The sequence below is a fragment of the Panthera tigris genome, chromosome D4 (assembly GCF_018350195.1).
Source record: "Panthera tigris isolate Pti1 chromosome D4, P.tigris_Pti1_mat1.1, whole genome shotgun sequence".
Lineage (NCBI taxonomy): Eukaryota > Metazoa > Chordata > Mammalia > Carnivora > Felidae > Panthera > Panthera tigris.
In genome coordinates this window covers 64,607,290-64,630,115 of record NC_056672.1, presented here as the reverse complement: position 1 = coordinate 64,630,115, position 22,826 = coordinate 64,607,290, and the positions used below count along the sequence as shown (strand labels likewise).

General features: G+C 35.6%; 1 protein-coding gene and 1 long non-coding RNA gene across 2 annotated transcripts in view; one reads left to right on the top strand and one right to left on the bottom strand.

Annotated features, from left to right (window-relative positions):
• Positions 1-6,136: 6,136 nt before the first annotated feature.
• Positions 6,137-6,628, top strand: LOC102961971 (60S ribosomal protein L21-like). Its single transcript, XM_042963493.1, has one exon. It carries the CDS (start codon positions 6,140-6,142, stop codon positions 6,626-6,628), a length of 489 nt encoding a protein of 162 aa, XP_042819427.1. The 5' UTR covers positions 6,137-6,139.
• A 9,703-nt stretch (positions 6,629-16,331) lies between these two features.
• The window catches only part of LOC122233147, a 130,732-nt gene continuing 124,237 nt past the window's right edge, over positions 16,332-22,826 (bottom strand). Inside the window, exon 3 of the long non-coding RNA XR_006210627.1 lies at positions 16,332-16,396. This is a non-coding gene — a long non-coding RNA (uncharacterized LOC122233147). The remainder of the gene's footprint in view (positions 16,397-22,826) is intronic.

The window sequence follows — 22,826 nt, the reverse complement described above, 5'->3', positions numbered from 1 at the left end:
TACTTACAACACATATACAATCTTTTGAGAGAGTGCTATTGAGGGCCAGGGAAGAGCATGGAACTAAATACTTTTATAGGTAAATAACAAAGTAAAGACAAACGCACAAACACACACAGGTTCTACCCAGTGCCATTACTTGCCCACCATCATGTGAACCATCTCCCAGTTGCTCACCTGAATCTTTCGTCGACCTTTTTATTTGTAGTCTCAGTGCCCATTCAGTGAAATTCTACACACTGCCCTGCGAGGAAGTTATTTGCCACTTTTTCAGTATTGGAAATCACAGCCACATGTTTTGTTCAGACTAAAAGTTGTGTTAGAAAACAAGTGTATTCCACAAACATCGGAAGGTAGCATACAATAAAAATGCAAGTAAGACAAAGAAAAATGTGGCACTTGTTCAACGGACCAAGCTAGTCCATAAGGCCATATCTGCTCCCATACCAGGCGGTGGCTTTAACCTGTGACTTCATAACCTCACTACCATATCCTTCATCCAGGGCCAACATAAGGTACTTGAAGGCTCAAAGACAGGAGCAGAAATTGCGACACAGGCCAACACATATTCCATAGGTAATAAATGCTACCATTCTCCAGCTACCACTCTATGGTTATTAGAATAGCGAAGGTACTTTATTATATAGAATTCATAGATATGTTTCTGAGAGAAAAGGGTCAAGAAAGAAAAAGTAAGAGCATTAAATCATTCTTAGGGTTGAGTAATTAACATATAGTTCCTTCTCAATACGTGTCCCTTTTAGGGGTTTTATGTTAACAAAGAGAAAAATAAGAGATTAAAAGGTTGTATAAAAATTTTTTTAGAGGAAGGATTTACCCAGCTACATGGAAATTACTTGGCTAATAAATATAAAGACATGAGATGGCACTGAAGGTTAAATTACAGGACTGTAATGCCAAATATTTGATAACTAACAGGAGTATCAAGTGATAGGCCCAAATGCTATTTCCTTCAGCTACTGCTTGCTACATTTTATTTCTAAGAAAGAGGTCATACTCAGAAAGAATTGTGAAATATAGTAGCTAATTGGATTTACTACCACCTAATGGAATGCTTAAGGAAAATTTTCAGTCAGGTACAGAAACTATAATTAAATTTGATTTCAAATGCTAATGTTGATGGTGGGTATGGGGTCCTGATAATCTCAGCAACTGCAGAGGCATAGTGGCATTTACATGATGTTTGTTATCTTTATGTGAGTTCTATAGCATTTGTTATGAGTTTCATCTTTACTTGCATTCATCAAACATTTCTTGAGCATCTTAAGTGCTAGGTACTCAGGCAGGCATTGGAGAACTCAGATAAACATTCCCACATTCTAGCGAAGACTTTTTTTTAAATATTGAGCTTGTATAAATAGCCTGTTGAACCCACAGGCCAGCATATATAGCTGATACTTGAACAACATAGGGGTCAGTGGCACCAACCCTCCATGTCAGTAGAAAATCTGTGTATAGCTTTTGACTTCCCGCAAACTACTAAAAGCCTATTTTTGACTGGGAGCCTTACTGATCACATAAACAGTTGATTAACACATATTTTGTATGTTATTTGTATTACATATTATATTCTTTTAATAAAGTAAGCTGGAGTGAAGAAAATGTTATTAAGGAAGCCATAAAGAAGAAAAATACATTAAATACTGCACTATAAAAAATATGCACATGAGTGGACCCATAAAGCTCAAACCTGTGTTGTTCAAAGGTCAACTGTATACACATATGTTCCATTTAACTCTCATTCTGTTGATTTGGGCTCAACTTCCTAGCCTGTGAAGATAATTTGAAGTCCTGAATTCGTCATCCACTCTATTAGTTGCTGTCTCTTTTCTTTCCTTTGTTCCCACCAACTTATTTCATCTACAAAATTGGTAGCTATTTCATTTATCACTGATGTAAAATGATAAACAGTTGAGAAATACAGTTTTATGAGTTTTTAGTCAAGCAGAATTTTCTCTTTTCAAATTATAATCAGTGAAATGTAGACAAAATTTACCAAACTGCTTTTATCTTCAGTCTGATCATATGCAAAGTAGTAAAAATAATATTTATCTCTGAGCCCTTATATGATATTCCATTATTGTATTCAAAGTTCCTGGCACATCATAGGGACTAATTAACTAACCAGCAAACTCTGGCAGAGGACCAGAGTCATCCCTTGTATTTACTATTGATCCATTATTCAATCATCTGTTGAATATCAACTCTACTCTAAGAATTGTGCTGAAGCCTAAGGATCTCAGAAAAGGTAAGATGCACTTTCAAGTTTGCAATTAATTATGAGAGACAGAAATAAGCAAAATGTTAGATTAAGGCAATTGTGTCATCAAACAAGACACATCATCAGTCAATTTCATCCATAGTATTCTACATCATCCAAAAATACACTAGCACATGCTTTGTAATTTTAAAAAACTCAAGATACAGCCCCATTGTTTGAAGGTGAAGTTCAAATTTCATACAATAAAGTCAAATTTTAATCCATATTTCAAGCCTTATTTTGATTTATCCCCCAGTGCTTTCCATATACCCTGTCTCCAACCAAACCAACTGTTCACCATTTCACATACATATTACGCTCCTTCTTGCTTCAGAGATTTGCACATGTACATTTTCTGTGTTTGCAATTCTCTTGCTTTTCTTTTCTTTGACTCATAAACTCATATTTCAAGAATGAATTTAAATATGTCCACTTTTATGGAGCTTGTCTGATTTTCTTAGGTAGAGGGAAAGCTTGCATCTTCTAGTTCCCCAAGCATATCATTTATGCCTCTTCTATAATTAAGATATATATTAATAGTATTAATTTTAATACTAAGCTATTTATTTATTTGTTTATTTATTTATCTATTTATTTTTAGTAATCTTTACACCCAATGTGGGGCTTGAACCCATGACTCTGAGATCAAGAGCCACATGCTTTTCTGACTGTGCCAGCCAGGCACTCCAATACTAACCTTTTCTAGTGACAAAAGAGTACTTCAACATGTGGAATATTTAATTTATTTAAACACTTTTATACTGTTGTGTAATTGTGTTTTGCTTTGAAATATTTTGTCTTTGAGAAATATCTGTTCATATAGTTTTAAGATAAATGACAGGTTGGATTACTTCATCAACACTACATTATTTGTATCTATTTTCAGTCATCTTGTTAATTTAACTTATATTTAAATACACTGAAGTATCTCAAACTTTAAAGAAGCTACCCAATTGTTAATCAGAGTATTAGTGCAATACAAATAATAACTACTTTTTCTCTCAATATTAAGGTGTTTAAGATATAAATTATGTTTAATTTAAGAAAATAACCATCGGTGTGCTAACTTCCTAGTAGCTGTTATATCTTGCTAATTTTGTGAGTTTGATTTCTCTAAACCAAGAAAGATCTTATACAATTAATGATGCACAAATAATATATTTTTCCTTCTAAAACAAATGCTTTAGAATTCAATCTTCTGATGATTGCCACATGTCAAAATTTATATCTTGAATAAATGGTTACAGATCCAAAGATGTTTCCATTACTCAAATGATTTCTGACTTATTCTTTCAATCAGTTTTTAAAGGTACACTAACAAAAATCACTATTTTACATTTATTCCTTTTTTTGCATACTAAATAATTCATCACCTTACTGATAACTTGCATTGCTGACCAAGTAATATTCTAATTGCCAAAAGATTAAACATACGTCAAATTGTAAATTTGTAAATTTACAATTGTAAATACTAAAAAAAAGTGTCTGAATCTGAAGTACTTCTAAAAGGAGACGTTTTTTTCAAAAGGAGATTGTTAATAATTTTTAAACATCACTTAAAATAATTTGCTAGAAGGGCTACTTAAAAGATGACAGAACTTATCTTTTTCATTCATTATGTGTCTAACAAGATAATCTGCTTTATTGTTTTAGTGTTTTATATTTTTTTGACATTTCACAATTTTTAAAGAACTGTCACATGTTTTTTCATAGGACCCTCACATTAGCATTGTAATGTAGACAAGTAGTTATCAAACACCCTATGTTACTGATGATTCTGTGACACTCAAAGACATTATGTTCATCGTCCATCAAAAAATTACTTGAACTAGTAAGTGAATTCAGTAAAGTTGTTGGATACAAAATTAGTATACATAAATTTGTGGCATTTCTATATACTAATAATGAACAGAAAGAGAAACTAAGAAAACAGTATCATTCACAATTGCATCAAAAAGAATAAAATATCTCGGAATAAATTTTATTAAGGAGATGAAAGACCTGTAGCCTGAAACCATAAGACCATCAATGAAAGAAATTGAAGATGGCACAAGTAAATGAAAAGATATGCCATGTTCATGGATTGGAAGAATTAACATTGTTAAAATGTTAATACTACCCAAAGCAATCAGCAGATTCAGTGCAATCTCTATTAAAATACGAATAGCATTTTTCACAGAACTAAAACAAATACTACTAAAATTTGTGTGGAACCAACAAGATATTGAATAGCCAAAGCAATCTGAAAAAGATCATAGCTGAAGGTATCATACTTCCTGATTTCAAACTATATTACTAAGATGTAGTAATCAAAACAGTAAGGTACTGGTACAAAAACAGACACAGAGAACAATGGAACAAAATAGAGGGCCCAGAAATAAACCCATGCTTTTATTAATCTTTGACAAAGGAAGCAAGAAAATACCATGGGGAAAGACAGTCTCTTCAACAAATGGTGTTGGAAAAACTAAACAACTACATGCAAAAGAATGAAACTAGATCACTCTCTTTTACCATGTATAATCAAAATGGATTAAATACTTAAATATATATAGGCACTAAGTTCTTAGACACTGGTCTGAGCAGTATATCTTTTTTTTTTTTTTGATACATCTTCTTAGGCAAGGAAAACAAAAGAAAAATAAACAAATGGGAGTATATCAAACTAAAAAGCTTTTGCATAGCAAGAAATCTTCAACAAAACAAAGAGACAACCTACCGAAAGGGATAAAATATTTGCAAATGATACACCTGATAATGGGCTAATAGCCAAAATTTATAAAGAGCTTACATAACTCGATATTAAAACAAAATCCAATTTAAAAATGGGCAGAAGACCTGAATTGACATTTCTCCAAAGAAGACACCCAGATGGCCAACAGACACATGAAAAGATGCTCAACATCACTCATCACCAGGGAGATTCAAATCAAAACCACAAAGAGATATCACCTCTTACCTATCAGAGTAACTATTATCAAAAAGAAATAAGTAATGGTAAGGATGTGGAGAAAAGGAAAACCACAAGCATTGTTAGTGAGAATACTAAATAGTGCAGCCACTATGGAAAATAGTATGGAGGTTTCCTTGACACATTAAAAATAGAACTACCATATGATCCAGCAATCCCATTTATGGGTGTTCATACAAATAAAATGAAAACACTAATTCAAAAAGATATATGCACCTCTATTTTCATTGCAATATTATTTACAATTGCCAAGATATGGAAACAACTGAAGTGTCCATCAATAGATAAATGGATAAAGAAAATGTGCTGTATATATGTATATATATACACACATATATATGAAGATATTTATACTATGTATATATATGTGTGTATACACACACACATGTATGTATACATATACATAGTGTATACATAGCATATACTATACTATATACTATATACATAGTATACTATATACTATATACATATACATAGTATATATACTATAGTATATATAGTACTATATATATACTATATATACTATAATACTATATAGTATACTATAGTATATATACTATGTATACTATACATAGTATACTATATACTATATACATATACTATAGTATATATACTATAGTATATGTATATAGTATACTATAGTATATATACTATAGTATATATACTATGTATATGTATACATACATATACACACACACACATATATACACATATACACACATATATATCACATCTTCATATGTATGTGTGTATATATATGTATGTACATACACACACTCATATATATATATATATATATATATATAGTATAAATATATATACAATAAAGTATCACTTAGTCATAAAAAAGAATGGGTGGAACTGCCATCTTCCAGTAATTTGCCAAAATGACCAACACAAAGGGAAAGAGAAGAGGTACCTGCTGTATGTTCCCTAGGCCTTTTAGAAAACATGGAGCTGTTCCTTTGGCCACATACATGCGAATCTACAAGAAAGGTGATATTGTGGACATCAAGGGAATGAGCACTGCTCAAAAAGGAATGCCTCACAAATGTTACTATGGCAAATCTGGAAGAGTCTACATTGTTTCCCAGTATGTTGTTGGCATTGTTGTAAACAAACAAGTTAGGGGCAAGATTCTTACCAAGGCAATGAATGTATGTATTGAGCATATTAAGCACTCAAAGAGCCAAAACAGCTTCCTGAAGTATGTGAAGGAAAATGATCAGAAAAAGAAGGAAGCCAAAGAGAAAGGTACTTGGGTTCAACTGAAACACCAGCCTGCTCCACCCAGAGAAGCCTACTTTGTGAGAACCAGTGGAAAGGAGCCTGAGCTGCTGGAACTCATTGCCTATGAATTTATGGTATATGTGTAAAAATAAATAGATAAATAGATAAATAAATAAATAAATAAATAAATAATAAATAAAATAACTCAAGATTGTAAAAAAAAGAAAAAAAGAATGAAATAATGCCATTTGGGTCAATATGGATAGACCTAGAGGGAATTATGCTAAGCGAAATAAATCCAGCAGAGAAAGACAAATACCATGTGATTTCACTTATACGTGGAATCTAAAAAAGACAAAACAAAACAAAACAAAAAGGAAATAGACTCATAGATATAAAAAACAATCTGGTGGTTGCCAGAGGGGAGGGACTGGGGGGATGGGCAAAATAGGGGAAGGGTATAAAAAGGTACAACCTTTCAGTGGTAGAATAAATAAGACATAAGGATACAATGTACAACATAGGGAATACAGTTAATAACATGTAACAACTTTGTAAGGTGACAGATAATGGCTAGACTTATTATGATGATCGCTTTGCAATGTATATAAATGTTAAATCACTATGTTGTACACATGAAACTAATATAATATTGTATGTCAACTATACTTCAATAAAATTAGGAAGAAAAAAAAAGATATCACGTCCATCCTGACACCAAAAGGTCAGTAGACAGTGAAACTGAGACTAATATTCAGGACTCTTGATTTCTAGTCTATTTTTACTCCTTATACTGTCTCCAAGCTGTTAGGATTCCTTATCATCTGAAAATGCCTCCAGAACTGTGAATTAATTAACCTGACATAGTAGGAGACTTTGCAAATCTCTGTACTTTATAATAAGTGTTCTCATGCCTATAGAGAAATATAATAGGCTTCATTTTCTAGTACTTTTATATATTTTTCCACTAGGCAGTACATTATCTATGATAATGAACTCTCATGTTTTATTGCATGTACCAACAACTCAGTAAACTTACTGTACTCTGGGGTTTTAAGCACCTTGAATAGTCTTCTGACTAATTAATTATTGAGCTAACTGCTTGTAGTTCAAAAAAGACATAATATCTTTGCAAGTCTTACAATAAATTTTTTACCTAAGGATAAATATAAAAGATTAAATAGCAAATCTCTTATTGTTTCATGATTCTTATAACACTTCAGCCACTCAGAAGGCACTGTATCTACAAAATGAGTTAGGACAATTGATTTATTAAGTTCCTTTCCATTTTTATGTATGGAACATATTGAATATCTTCAAATAAGGTACTCCAGGGAAACTCCTATTAGGATGCTCAGGAAAGTTTGAAATCTCTAAGGCTGCTTTAGAAAGTTCCATGTTATGCCATATGGTTTTCCAGAATTCTTAGATTATTATAAGATTCCCAGGAGCCTGTGAGGCAGATCAGAAGTCTAAGTAGAATCTGGATCCCTTCTGCCACTCTGTGTACTTTTGACTTTCAGAAACTTGATTTAGTTCAAGTTAGCAAACACTTACTGTATACCAGATACTGGGTAGAGCTGGCTGCCTAAAGGTAGATAATATAAGACCTCTACCTTTAAAGTATATTATTAATGAATAGGAAACATAGGCAGGTAAGCAAATAAATTAAGTATGGTAAGTATAACAGAAATATGCACAAGATAGGGGTGTCTCAGTTGGCTCAGTCATGACCGACTTCATTCAGGTCATGATCTCACAATTCATGGATTTGAGCCCTGAATAGGGCTCTGTGCTGACAGCTCAGAGTCTGGAGTCTGCTTTGGATTCTGTGTCTCTCTCTACCCTTCACCCACTCACACTCTGTCTCTCTCTGTCTCAAAAATAATAAACATTAAAAAAAATTTTTTTAAAAGGAAATGTACAAGACAGATGGGTGGCAAAGAAAGGATTTTGAAGCTATGCAAACAGCTTCCACACTGAGCACCATTTATCTCACTTCTTTATCTGGAGCTGTTTGGGGATAGGAATCACATTTATTCCACAGAATGTTCTACCTACTTATAAAGCACTAAATATACAAACTAGTATGCTGAGGTTTCCTTAGGATGTAACCTATCATCTTGGTGTTTCAGACCCTGAAGATAATTGGGGTAGTCCACTTAAAAGATGCTTTTAACAACCCTTGACTTTAGAATTGGATACTTGGTTGGACATGCTTTCCTTTTATAAACAAATCATTTGAAGACAAACCATTAGAGTCTATCTTTGCATAGTTTTATCAAATATTTCCTTTCAATAATAGTGTAAGGTATGAAATAAGGCATAAGTTATTGATACAAAAATATATTAATCAGGGTTTAGTTAGGAATACAGATGCCATGCTAAATATTTTGAATGGAGAGAGTAATTTAAAATACAGAAGTACAGATTTGTGAAACGTTTGAAAGGGTTGAAGAAGCAGAGATCAAAATGCTACCATTGAGAATGTCAGCTTCTTGCAGCATAAAAGTGGAGGATTCCCAGAAAAATCCCTGGAAACTGAGGGAAACTGCAGATGCCACCTGAGAATAATGATTTGTCTCTCCCTCTTTATCCTTCTAAGTCTTCCTCAGATGCTTTTCATTGACAGAAACTCACTGGAAACAATACAGGAAACAGGATTCCAGGAGAATTAGATTCAATTTTCTCCTTCACCTTTCAGTAGATGTTATACAGGACTTACGTTGAATTGATAACAGATCTATCATATGCCTGCCAAAAGCACCCTATGACCCTGGACATAAACCTATAAATTGGACTACAAATTTGCTTTTTATTAATTTTATTATGGTTTCCATATTTATATTATAATTTCAACAGAACATATGTATAAAGACAGCTAAAAACTACCATATACATGACAAGCCACTTAAGAATGGCCACTTTAGTGCTGTATAGGAAAGTGACAGTATATAAAAGGGTTCAGAGCATAAACAGATGAGACTAGATCTATACTTCAGGTCCATCCTTACCATTGATCGGTTGCATAATTTGGAGCAAGATATTTAAACTTTTTAATTCTTGGTTTCCACATCCAAAAAATGGGGATAATAATCTTCAAATTGCTTGGGCAGATGAAAATAGATAATGCATAAAGAGTACTTAGCAGAGAGCTTCATACATATTTAGTAAGCACTCAGTAAATGACAGAATGCTGTTATCATTATTATCATCATCACCATTATCATATTGTTAAGTAAAGCGTAAATCATTTGATACTCAACCTGATACTTAGTCTGAAAATATGAAAAATTTGGAATAAAGTGAAAATCTTTAGAGGAAATTAAAGCACAAACTGAGGTGTATTTTTTCAGGAGAGTGGAGTGTGAAGATACTAAGTAGAATGTTAGCCAATTAAGGAGGGGTGTCTGTGTGTGTGTGTGTGTGTGTGTGTGTATGTGTGTGTGTTCATATTTCAAACGATGTCATGAACAGCAAGGAAAGCATATTCAAACTCATAAGTGTGTGAGAATAAGATATTTTTGGGAAACTGGAAATAGTTTAGCTGAAGTTTAAAGTTTTATAAAAGGCAGTGTCCTAGGTTGTCCAGAGAAATAGAACCAGCAGCCACACCCACATTGGAAAAGGTAACTGGCTTTATCAGTTCACTGATTCAAATGCTAATCTCATCTTGAAACACCATCACAGAAACATCCAGAATAATAATGTTTAACCAAACATTGGGCATCTAGTGGCCTAGTCAAACTGACACATAAAATTAACCATCATAGGCAGGAATTAAGGAGAAACAAGGACAAAACAATATACACAATTTACCAATCATGAAGCATGCTGAAGAGTTTGGATTTTATCTTAAATGCAAATAGAAGCCAATAGAGAATATTTTTGGTGGGTTATTGGCAATATCAGATGTGGTTTAAGAAAGATCCATCTGTTTAGTGGGTGAAGAATGAATTATGGAGGAGAGACTTGAATCAGAGAAATTAATTACCATAATTAATTTAGACAAGAAATGATGATGGCTTGAACTCAAACAATGGCAGTGGAAATGGGGAGGAGATGGTAAATGAAGTAAACTCTAGAGAAGTTGGGGGTGGAGGCAGGAGCACTATTACCAAAAAAGAAGTCAGGAGTGACACCATGTTTTTGTCTTTAGTTGAATGTTGTACCACTCAGATATTCAGAGAGAGGGAATAGTAATGTGAAGGATCAGAACAAGCTTGGCCTGGCCAAGAGAACAAGCCACAGGCTATCACGGTAGAGGTACCTGGCCAATGTAGCTGAGAAGACATATCTAGGCTGAAGATTTAAAATTGGAAATCATTTGGCTATAGGATGATTGTGGGAGTGGACAACCCCTTTCTGGAAAATATATGGAATAAGAAAAGTGGCCATAGATGGACAATAAGGAAGAGGGGAAAGAGGGAAAGATAGGGGATGAAAGATGGTGAGTGGCAAAATTTGAGCCCTGTGTTTTTTCTGTTTTTGTTTTTTGGGTTTTTTTTTTTACATTTATTTATTATTGAGAGACAGAGAGAGATAGAGCATGAACATGGGAGGGGCAGAGAGAAGAGGAGACACAGATTCTGAAGCAGGCTCCAGGCTCTGAGCTGTCAGCACAGAGCCCAACGTGGGGTTCGAACTCACAGACCAATGAGATCATGACCTGAGCCAAAGTCGGACGCTTAACCGACCGAGCCACCCAGGTGCTCCAAGCCCTGGTTTTGAAGAGTAAAAGCTTATGGAGCAATTCCATAAGGGCTTCCAGGTACCATCTCAGAAAGGAATAAATACCAGAGTTCAGGGATTCTGAATGATTGGTCTCGTAAAATTCTCCAAACTTTGTCACTGCTTCATTTGTGTCCTTTGATTTCCCCAATTCATGTCAGCACGGTGATCATCAGTAAAGCTCTAGAATGAATGTATCTTTGTAATTATTTTGAGGGCATAAGTAAGAAGATGACGGGAGACTGAATTTTCCCTCTGGCAGCCAGTTGTTGTGAGAACAGGAGCTCAAAGGATAAAGTAGAAAAGAGTAACTGAAATAAGGAAAGACAAGAATGCCGAGTTTGAGCTCCAAAGGAGAAAAAGCATTGACACTGAGCTCAGTACTTTCTTAAGAGTTTGGGTTTGAATCTAGGAGAAAGCTAAGGAATCCTGCAGATTTCCTTGTAATTATTATGGTAAAAAAGGAGACAGGGAAATGGAAACAAACTTTAGCCATGGGGAAAAAAGGGGGGCATTTGGTGGAAACATCCTTAGTGTCATGGTTTTTTAGAATCCTGATTGCGATGCATTTAGGTACAAAAGGGTAAGGGATCCCTAATCATATATTTTCTAATTTATCTATCCCTTGTAGAAGGATAGACTTGAGTTGAAGAGGTAAAGATTCAGGTAACCCCTTGGCAGGTGGTTTCTGACATTTATTGCTGAAACCACCTTCCTTCCCATTTTTATGAGGATCTTCCCACCAAATAGGAAACCACATCTCACTCCTGGTTGTGGAAACTGGACTCCAATGTAACTTGATAACCTTTGCCCAGAATCAACTTGCACTGACTTCATTTTAAAGTTTATAGGCTGTTGGAATATCTATGATCTCCCTTCAAAACAACTCTTAAAGTATAAGACTGGCATGTTGTCATGTGGTACTCTTAGTCCAGAATATGCCCTTTTTCACTTACAGACTCAAAAACATTGTACTGATATTCTAACATGACAGTTTTCTCTATCTTTTGCAGTAACTTCACTGAAATTGTTTCCTAATTTGAGTAGAAAGCTATTTTTTCACTAAGTAAATCCTTAGGATGAGTGATAACTTGTGTTTTGTCTTTGAATACTTGATAAAGGAAATATTCAGGTTTGACAAACATGCTACTTCTCCATTATTTTGGCTAGGAGATGCCATCTTTTTCTCTTCTTAGAAGAAACAACCTCTTCCCAATACTGAAGTTTTGTTTTGTTTTGTTTTCCTATAAAAAGAGCTTCTCATTTTAATTCAAAACATTTGAATAGAGCATTGGACTATTTCTTCCCTCCCCCAGTCTATCAGTACTGGGTTGTATCTTTATTCTCTAGCTTTATAGTGGGCAATCTGATTCATTGAGAATGACATTTGCTTGACTCTCAAGGGTTCAGTAACAACCTGGATTGTGGTTTCCACAATCTGGCCCCTGTTCTCTAATTCCAGAATTAGAGTGTTGTCCCATCTTGGCACCATGATTAGATTTCTCTTGAATAGTGCTCTCTCTCTCTCTCTCTCTCTGTCTGTCTGTCTCTCTCTCTGTCTCTCTCTCTGGGTCCCACAATGACTATTCTTCCTTGTCCATATCACTATTTTCCTACCATTGATTTTATGCCAAAGTTCCATTTTGACTTCATTTGATCTAAGACCCTCTCAGGGCTTCCTAGAAGCATAACCAGGTAGAGGGAGGCTAATTTTCATGAATCTGGAAAAAAGAGTTTAGTATAGGAGTTTCCACTAAATCAATATTTATCATCAATGCTCATTGAAGTGCATACCAGAATATATAAATGTGTAGTATTTCCAGATAAGCAATGAACAGACAGAAGGCTTGTACACATTCCAGCAGCAGTAATAACTAGTATCAAATATCGAGAACATGAGGAATCTGTTCTGAGTTGGGCTCCAATTAAATAAAGTGGAGAGAGAGACATGTTAGACATGCAATATTAGCCCTTTCTTCAGATTAACAACCTGTATGAGAGATCACACTCCTCTGACAGGAGGCAGAGAGCAGTTACAACCTCTAGAGGGCATTCTGTAGATGGCACTTACAACCAATGGGTGGAAGTCAATAAGAAAAAAGATTATTGACCCATATACATAAGCACTTTCTGATAATTTGAAGAATATCTAAACTAAACTTGTGAACGAATGGTCTTCTTATTTATCCCTAGAAAGTTTAAGCAGAGGCTACCAGTTAGGAACATTATAGACAGTATTTCTTTACTAGGTTACAGGATGCACTGGACAAACTTAAAACACAACTTTTTGGGTTCCAATTTCTGTAGTTTAAATAGTCAGTGCAGCATAATGGAAAAGAGTATTAGATTTTGAGTCAGAAAAGATGTCATCAGTTCCGAGCTATTAATTAAGAGTGTGATTTAGAGCAAGTCATGTAAGCTCAGTGAGCCTCATTATCATCTGTAAAATGGTAAAAATAATATCTGCTCACCGGAATGAGAATGAGATTGGAGAACATGTGAACACTTAGAACCATAGCAGGTGCTGAATGGATCTTCTCATTAATTCTACAGGTGTTGATTCTGGGACACTTTTTGTCCAACCAGCATTTAATTTTTTTATTTTACAACATTGTTTTTAATGTTTATTCATTTTTGAGAGACAGAGAGAGACAGAGAATAAGCGGGGGAGGGGCAGAGAGAGGGAGACACAGAATCTGAAGCAGGCTCCAGGCTCTGAGCTGTCAGCACAGAGCCTTACACGGGGCTCAAACCCACAAATGTGAGATTGTGACCTGAATTGAAGTCAGACACTAAACCAACTGAGCCACCCAGGCACCTCATTAGCCAGCATTTAACAGCAGGGGTAGAGACAGAGGATGGGAAATACGGGTGGCACAGTTTTCCAGGACACAACTGTCAGGAAACACTGCTCTATGCTACCATGTGTCTTTCTGTTTCTCATCCTAATCATGCCTGGATAAATTGTCAAAATCATGACAAAGCAGATTCCTTGTATATTTAGTTCAGATGTCAGTTACTGAATTAACCAATAGACAATTGGTTAAATCAAAATTTATAGGCATGCATCACAAAGATTTTCTGAGTAACCACTAGAAGCCAGATACTATATCACAGCCCTAATAAACGTAGAAAAAAAATGAGTGCTGAGGTAGCATGTAGAATAACGAATTTAGATATTAAGGCCCACCTCAAATTTTGGCTGTTTTCCTTGAAATTTAAGATTAATCTTATTCTTGCTTTCAACATCTTCCTGGTGAAGATTATTGCAACAAGGGGGCATAATGGCTAATTTCTTTAAAATTGTCTTTTCATAGGAAGTACATTAATATGTATTGTATCATTGCTGTCCTCACAGGGAAAATGGAAGGTTTTCCCTGGTCTTCTTCTTTTTATCAGATTTAATTTTTACATCTTTTTTTCCCTTTAAATTTATAAGAGCTTGAGGGGGAATTTTAGCATAAGTTCATAAGTTTTCAGCAAATTTGTTAAGAAATATAAAAAAAATCTCAGATTTTTTTTAAAGCATGGGAAAACACACCACAGGAAATTATTTTTATATCTTTTTATATTGAAGGCCATATCAGTTGAAGCCCGGTGAAGAAACAGAAACCACAGATTAATTTGGGCAGGAAATTTCATATAAAGGATTATTAACCCATCAACAGAGGATTAACTACTAAGTGTTAACGATAATTCTAAAAAATATAGGAAAAGCAGATATAGGAGGCAGACACTACCCTGGGGCTGATGCAGAATACTCAAGGAAGAAAAAATTTTAGAAGAGGTCACCCCCATCCTCAAGACTGAGATCCAGATCATGGGAGGGTGGCTCTGGCCTACTGGATAGCAGAGAGGCAGAGGAGCCACAGGCTGAGGCTGGCAAGCAGGAAACTGCCCACTGGAGTATCCACAGAATAGGAAGCTGCTTTCTGGGGTCCTGCGGAAACTTGCTGGCAAGCTGCCCCCTAGGGCACCTTCAAGACAGATGTGGTGCTGGTAAAACTTGCTTGGAATCCTACTGTGGGGTTGGTGCTAAACTTCCTGGGAAACTGGCCATGGTGCTAGTGGAATTTTCTGAGAAGGCTGCTGCCAGGATTGCACTGAACTGCATGAAACTCACCAGGAGGTAAACAGCACTGGGTGACCTGCATGTTGACTAGTACTGGAGCAGTAAGGACAGGGGAGCACATTGGGATTAAAAAGAGAAGCCCCTTCCCCTGTAGTGTCCCTCCAGCATCCTCTACTGACCAAGTTTAACATCATGCCATCTGGCAAAAGAGAAATATTTACAGGGTCTGACTCTGATATCACACAGCGGGGTGATAAAGAATGGATTTATTGTCAAGAGCAAAACATTGAAAACTGGCATAAAGGCCATTAATAACTGATCTGTGAAAATCTGGGTTGGTTGTAACGAATTATGCAAATTAACACAAGTCTACAGACTGAGAAGTAGAATACATTTGGAGCCCAAAATAAGAATAAAGAGTATAGGTAATATTTTGTGTGCTAAAGGATTAACCTCCTCCAAAGAGAAGTTTGGCCTTTGCTCCTGACTCTTGGCAGGTAACCTCTAAGCCCTAACAATGTCCTGCCTGAGAAGTGTCTTTGTTAACCTGGGGGCCATGGGCCATACCAGATAATCTACCTTATCAATGTGATTTAGGGTACAAGCCTTAGGTCATGCAGTATTACCTTGACCTCTGTAGAGGCTGGAGGCTAAAGTCAGTCACACAGGCAGTCTGCCATGTCTAAGTGACTATGCCCCAGGAAAAATTCTCGACACCAAGGACTGGGTGAGCTTTCATAGTTGACAATACTTTGCTTGTTGTCACATATCACTGATGGGAGAAATGAGCACTGCCCACACAACTCCACTGGGAGTCAACAGATAGAAGCTCCACACCTGATTTTTACTGACCCTGTCCTATATGCCTTTTCCTATTGCCAATTTTAATCTATATCCTTTTGTTATAATAAACCGTAAACATGAGTATAACAGCTCAAGTTCACTGACTTCTTAAACTCATGTATTTATAAATTATCCATTGCTACATAACAAATCACCTCAAAACTTAACAGTTTAAAACAACACACATTTTCTTTACCTCACAGTTTCTGTGGGTCAGGAATCTGGGCATGGCATAACTGGGTCCTCTGCTGTAGGGCTTCTTACAAGACTGCAAAAAAGATAAGAGTTGAGGCCATTGTCTCAATTGAATGCTCAAATATTCCAAGCTCATTCACATGATTCTTGACAGGATGAATTCTCTCAAAGTTTGTGGGACTGGGGGCCTCAGCTCCTAAGGCTATTGGCTGGAATCCATCCTTGGTTCCTTGCTGCATGGCCTCTGCTAGGGCAGCTCAAAACATGGCACCTTGCTTCCTCAGAGTAAGTGTGTCAGAAGAGCCAGAGAAAAACTACAAGCAAGATAAAAGTCACAGTGTTTTGTAGTCTGATTTTGAATTGACATCCCATCCTTTTGCCATATTCTACTTGTTAGAAGCAAGTCACTATGTCCAGCTCACACACAATGGAGAGGAGCATGAGATGAGGGCCACTGGGAGCTCAAACTGTCTACAACAATTAAACTTTCTTATGTAGATGGAATAAAATCATTTCCGTGTAAATATTTAACATGGGTGTTTTGGTTTTTTTTTTTTTTTTTTTTTTTTAATGATTAGTGTTTTTGTCCACAGGGTATAGTTTTCGCTCTGATCTCTAACTTGAATTCCTGTCCTAGTAAATTACACAGTTATCTCTTCTTATTTTATAATTGGGAGTTGCTTTGGCTCTGGCCAGTTTCACTCTGGGGATTACAGCCCTGCTAAATCCCTGAACACCAAGCACTGAGGTTATGTTATTTCTAGTGTCAGGCATTGCAGATTCTGCCCACCTGGACATAGAATACTATTTAGCTTGATTCTCCATTACTGTTTCATTTATTGGGTTTGTCACTAGCTCTGCCCCAGACCCAACCATTTGCTGAACTGCTGGGGACCACAACTTGTCTGTTATGCCAAATTTCTGTGATGAGCATTCTGAGGAAGTGCCGAACTTGACGGAGAACTTACTCTTTCCTAATTAAATATGTATTCTGGGGTTTGGGGAGGCTTATGCAATGCAATAACACTAACCTAGTGATTACAGGATGATTCAGTGAAATTATTGCATGTGTGTGCATGCACACAACACACACACACCACTGTGAAAACAAGAGTGATCATGGGCATCAAAAAAGAATAATTAGTGGTTCTGAGGCAAGTTTTTATGTGTCTTAATTGAGAAACGTCACCATGGAAACTAAGAATTCCTATGAAGTTGGAAAGATTATTTATCAAAAGTAAATATTCATAATGATTAGCAGTTTTTCTGTAAAGACTAAATTTAGCTTCCTGTGCTATTGGAACTTTGTCATTCTTAAGGTCAATTTCATTAACCTTGCTCTCTTTTGGCCATGTTAGACAATTATTCTCCATAGGAGTATAGGAATTTGTAATGTGCAATAGTACATGAAGAGTCAGTTATATAATTAGAACTTGGCATGCATGTGGAGCTCCTTAATCCCACCAGCAGTTGTTAGAGAATAATCCTCTATGAGTTTAAACTCTACCCAAAGTGTAGACCTTCCTTTGGTTTGTTGAATGACTGTGACAATTTTGATAATGCACTCCAGTCTCGGCTCAAATTTCATACCATTGTTTCATATAAACTGAAAGGAAATTCCTGATTCTTTAAGTTATAAATGACATGATCTCGTGGTCAGTGAGTTTGAGCCCCACTTCGAGCCACAACTCAGAGCCTGGAGCCTGCTTCGGATTCTGTGTCTCTCTCCCTCTCTGCTCCTCCCCTACTCATGCTCTATCTCTGTCTCTCAAAAATGAATAAATGTTTAAAAAAATTAAAGTAAGTTATAAATGACAAATATTGAATCTTTAGCAAGGATTTAAAATGTTTTTAAGGAGATTTTTCCAATTCTGCTACCCATTGTCTGATTTTGCCTTTCTGAACTTACTATTACAAGGATTACAGGAATGATGCTTCCAGTATTGAGGGGTACAGATGAGCACTGAATGAGAAACTGGATCCTACCAGAACCGTTTCCACTTTTCAATTCCAGTCAAGTTATTCAAGTGGACAAGGCTATAGTTACTACACAATAAATGAAACTAGGAAGAAAAAAATTCATTCCTATATTGAAGAGAGCACCATCCAACATTTCCCTCCTATGTTCTCATTGCAGCTCCCCAAAATGTGGTAAGCAGACTGCTAAGATGACACTTAAAATTCCCACGCCCTCTCCCTCCCCATACTCTGACTGCTCCATGTTACATACCCTGTGTAATCGTCTTGAGTTGCGTACAAAGCAGGTGAATGTGATTAATGTCAATTCCATGATTAGGTTACACTTTATGGGGAAGGCAAATGGGTTTCAACATATGTAATTAAGGTTCTTAATCAATTGACTCCAAGCTAATCAAAAGGGGGGGGTTATCGGGTAGGCCTGGTATAACAGGTAAGTCCTTTAAAAGAGGGTCAGAGACTTGAAGACTTGAAACAGATTTCTCTCTCTCTCTCTCTCTCTCTCTCTCTCTCTCGCTGGCTTTGAAGAAACAAGCTTGCATGCATTCTACAGCTGCAAGGAAATAATTCTGCCAACAACCACATGAACTTGGAAGAGCTCATAAACTTGCAGCTGCCCCACACAAGCCTTGTATGTAAATTCCCTTGCTTATTAAACCTGTCGCCTACCAATCTGCAGTGCGCTGTTTCTTCAGTCTCTTCTTGCTCTCCATCTCCAGGGGCTAGCTGCAGATTTTACCCTGGAAACTCCCATGGCTGCAAACCAACACAACCCCTCTACCTACAACCTTGGTATATATAAGTAGAATATTTACGGGCAGGACCTTTTTTACTGTAATGCTGGATATGGTGAATGCAGATCACCTATGCCTGGCTTCAGCTGTGGATAATTGCAACTTCAGAGAATTGTGTGCTATCACTTCTCTACATCTTAATTTTACCTGATAAACCCTATTTTGTATATGTACTGCATGTAGAGTTGGTAGAGTAAGGAAATAAAAATATAGGACCCCAGTTAAAATTGAATCTTACATAAATAACTTTAGATATATTTTCAGATAAAGCACCAATAGATACATTTTAGTGTAAGTATACCCATCCAGTAACTGGCATATACTTATACCTAAAAAAATTGTTGCTTATCTGAAATTCAAATTTAACTGGGCATCCTATATTTTATCTTGCAATCCTAACTGCATGGCTTCAGTACTATGTGTCTTCAGCCGTTTCCTTTCAGCCGGTTTCCTTTCTGCCTACTTCATGATTAATTCCTTTCTTCTTTTTCCTTTGGTTCATCTGTTACTTTGTCTCTTGCTTCCATATTTGTAGGCTTAATTCATTAAATTTTTTTTATTCAGTAACAAAAGTATATCCTATCATAACTCTTTTATCATATATTTGTATATTAATTTCAGTTAGTTTTTGATACTTTAAAACTCATTTTCTTTCAAATATTTTGTTTTTGCCTTTTCCCTAACTGGAGCCTGAGATTGATTTTAAAGGAGATAATAATGATATTCAACATTCATCCTTTTTTTAAAAACCACAATCTATAGAGACGATTTTAATTTACTGTTACTTAGATTATTCTTATTATATATCTCTGTCATGGGTAGCAAAAATTGTATGAAAAATTTTCTGTCTTTGATCAATATTATTCAGATTAGATGATTTTCTGGTCACCTTATAAATATTTCCAAGACTAGACTTCACAAACTCCTTTGGTACTCTAAATTAATTCATACCTTCTAATATTAGTGTCTTTGGTACCATCTTTTGCCTTTAGATATATTCCCAGAATAGCAGTTAGTATTTACTTATTTCTTAAATATTAAGTGAAAAAGAGAAAATCTACCAGGTTGGAGCTCTTTGTATAAGAGTCAAATCTTCTTTCTTTTATTTTTCTTCATGTTTCAGTGTTGTATATGACTTTACTGTTTTCAAAGATCTTTAATCTTATTTCATAATCACTGAAAATTAGCATAGAAGGATTTGTATTGTTCAGACAAGTGAACCAAGGTTAAGTGAGAGTAGGGAGTTTGCCCAAAGTATCCTGATAATTATCACATTACCTGTTATGGTAGTTACCATAGCAGGCTGCCTCAGACCTCTACTTCATAAAATTTTAAGAGCTAGTTTTAAGGCAATTTTTCAATAATGGTAATAAAGATCTATTTCTCATAAACAAACAATTGGAAACTAACACTTGGTAAATTCATGGCTCAGCTCCTTTTTTTTTTTTTTTTTTCTTTTTGTTAACTAGACTGCTGTACTTAAAATTAAATCCTCTCCTGGGCTCACAGCTGCTACCACAAACACTGCTAATTGGACAGACTGAAGTGTGAAACTAAATATATATGTTGTCATTTTACTCAACAGTTTCTGGAAAATGTATTGCAGGTAAATCAGCAGGCGTTAGCAAAGCTTTCGAGAAAGTACACACAAGCATATTAAGCCTCATGATGGATATGTTTTCCTGCTGGAGCAAAGCAAGCATCTGACTTTTGTAGCCATTACTGAAGCAGTATAGATTTGTCATTCTGAAAACAAATGGGACTTTTCCCTCATGCACTTTTGAATGTTTTGACTGATTTTTGGATAATAGCGTTCCCAATTCCATCACAACTTTTCCTCTCCTTCAACATTGTATTCCCTTCTCTTTGTCCTAAGAGGAATACCAAATATCTTGTATCAAATAATTCCAAAATACAGTTTTGTGTCAATTACACAATAGGAACTTGTGAAATGTGTGTCTAATGGCCAAATAAATAATCATATTTTACTCATTTTGTTTTTCATCCTGGAGTCTCAGCGAGATAGGAGCACTAGAAATCAGGCAACTAGATAGATACTTAAGAGTAAAGAAAACAAACAAACAAAAAATCTCACCGGGGTTCCTTTGGAACACAAGTATGATATCTACTTATGTGATATGATTTTTCTATTTCAAACTTTTATAACCATTTTCAATTCCAGTTTGAAGACATCATTTACTTTTAACTTAGATGAGACTCAAGTCAATGACAGTGTTAGTTTTTTTGTGTGCCAATTTTGACAGATTTTCCATTCTTTTCTGCCCTCCTCTGCATCCTGTGAACACAAATTTGATAAAAGGCAACATTCAGGCTCTCTTGACTTCTGCCTTCTGTTTGGTTTTGGTCAGTGACATGCATTGACAGAACATTAGAAAGCAGGAAAAGAAAGATGCTGGGTATTTGTCTTCCTTGTTCATTTTCTACTAGGCCACAGTTTTGTTGGTGGTTGTGTTCATCTACCTAAGACTTAGTCTTTGGGACAGCTCCTGGTCTTATTAGCTCTGAAACACTGTTTCTTCTCCTTGCCCACTCAAGCATACTGGTCCTACAGTTTCATGAATTTGCTCATCTCAGAACTTTATCATTCCTCAATGGTCCCTATAGCCCTCTCTACCTATCTGTAAATTATCCTTTCATTATACTCTTTTTGATTGAACTTTTAAAGGTGAAATCTGTTTTCTGATAAAATTCTGATAGAGAAAATAATTGCTAACAGAGTTGGACATAAGAATCAAACCCTCAGAATGGGATCCTTCATTTTGTTGTATGTAAATTGGATGATTAAATGAACAATCTTGATAATGGCAATAGATGTCAGGTAGTGTCAACAAACATTTTAAATAATCATAAGTGGTGGCATCAGATGAAGTACCAGTGGAAGGCAAGCCATTTGGAGGACAATGACAAAGTGGAATTTAAGAGTCTGTGTATTCACAAAACACTAATTCAAAAAGATATATACACCCTTATGTCTACTGCAGCATTATTTACAATAGCCAAAGCAAGTGTCTGTTAATAGATGAATGGATAAAGAATATATGGTACACACACACACACACACACACACACTAGAATATTACACAGCTATTAAAAAATCTTGCCATTTGCAATGACATGGATGGAGCTACAGGATATAATGCTAAGTGAAATAAGTCAGAGAAAGACAAATACCATATGATTTCACTCGTGTGGAATTTGGGAAACAAAGCAAACAAGCAAACAAAGGAAAAAGGAGACAAACAGAAAAACAAACTCTTAGAAACAGAGAACTAATTGCTGGTGGCCAGAGGGGAGCTGGGTGGGGGGATGGGTGAAATAGATAAAGGGAATTAAGAGTACACTTATTGTGATGAGCACTGAGAAATGTATGGAATTGTTGAGTCATTATACTGTACACTTGAAACTAATATGAGACTGTATGTTAATTATACTTCAATAAAAAAGGAGTTTGTACTTCCTTTGTGCTGCATATGGTAGCTTTTTATCTGAAGAAAATGATGAGAATGCAATCTGATAAAAGGGTGGACTGTGCTGACCCATCCTCATTTTTAACTATAGATATTTTATTTTCCCTTCTTTCCACTAATCTGAGCATATCTTTGCTATGGGGCTATCATTTGGTTGTCTCCCTCACCCATGATTCATCTCCATAAATTGTCCTTTCACTGGATTCTTTTGTTAAAGTCTTTGATGTGCTGTTTACTGCCAAGA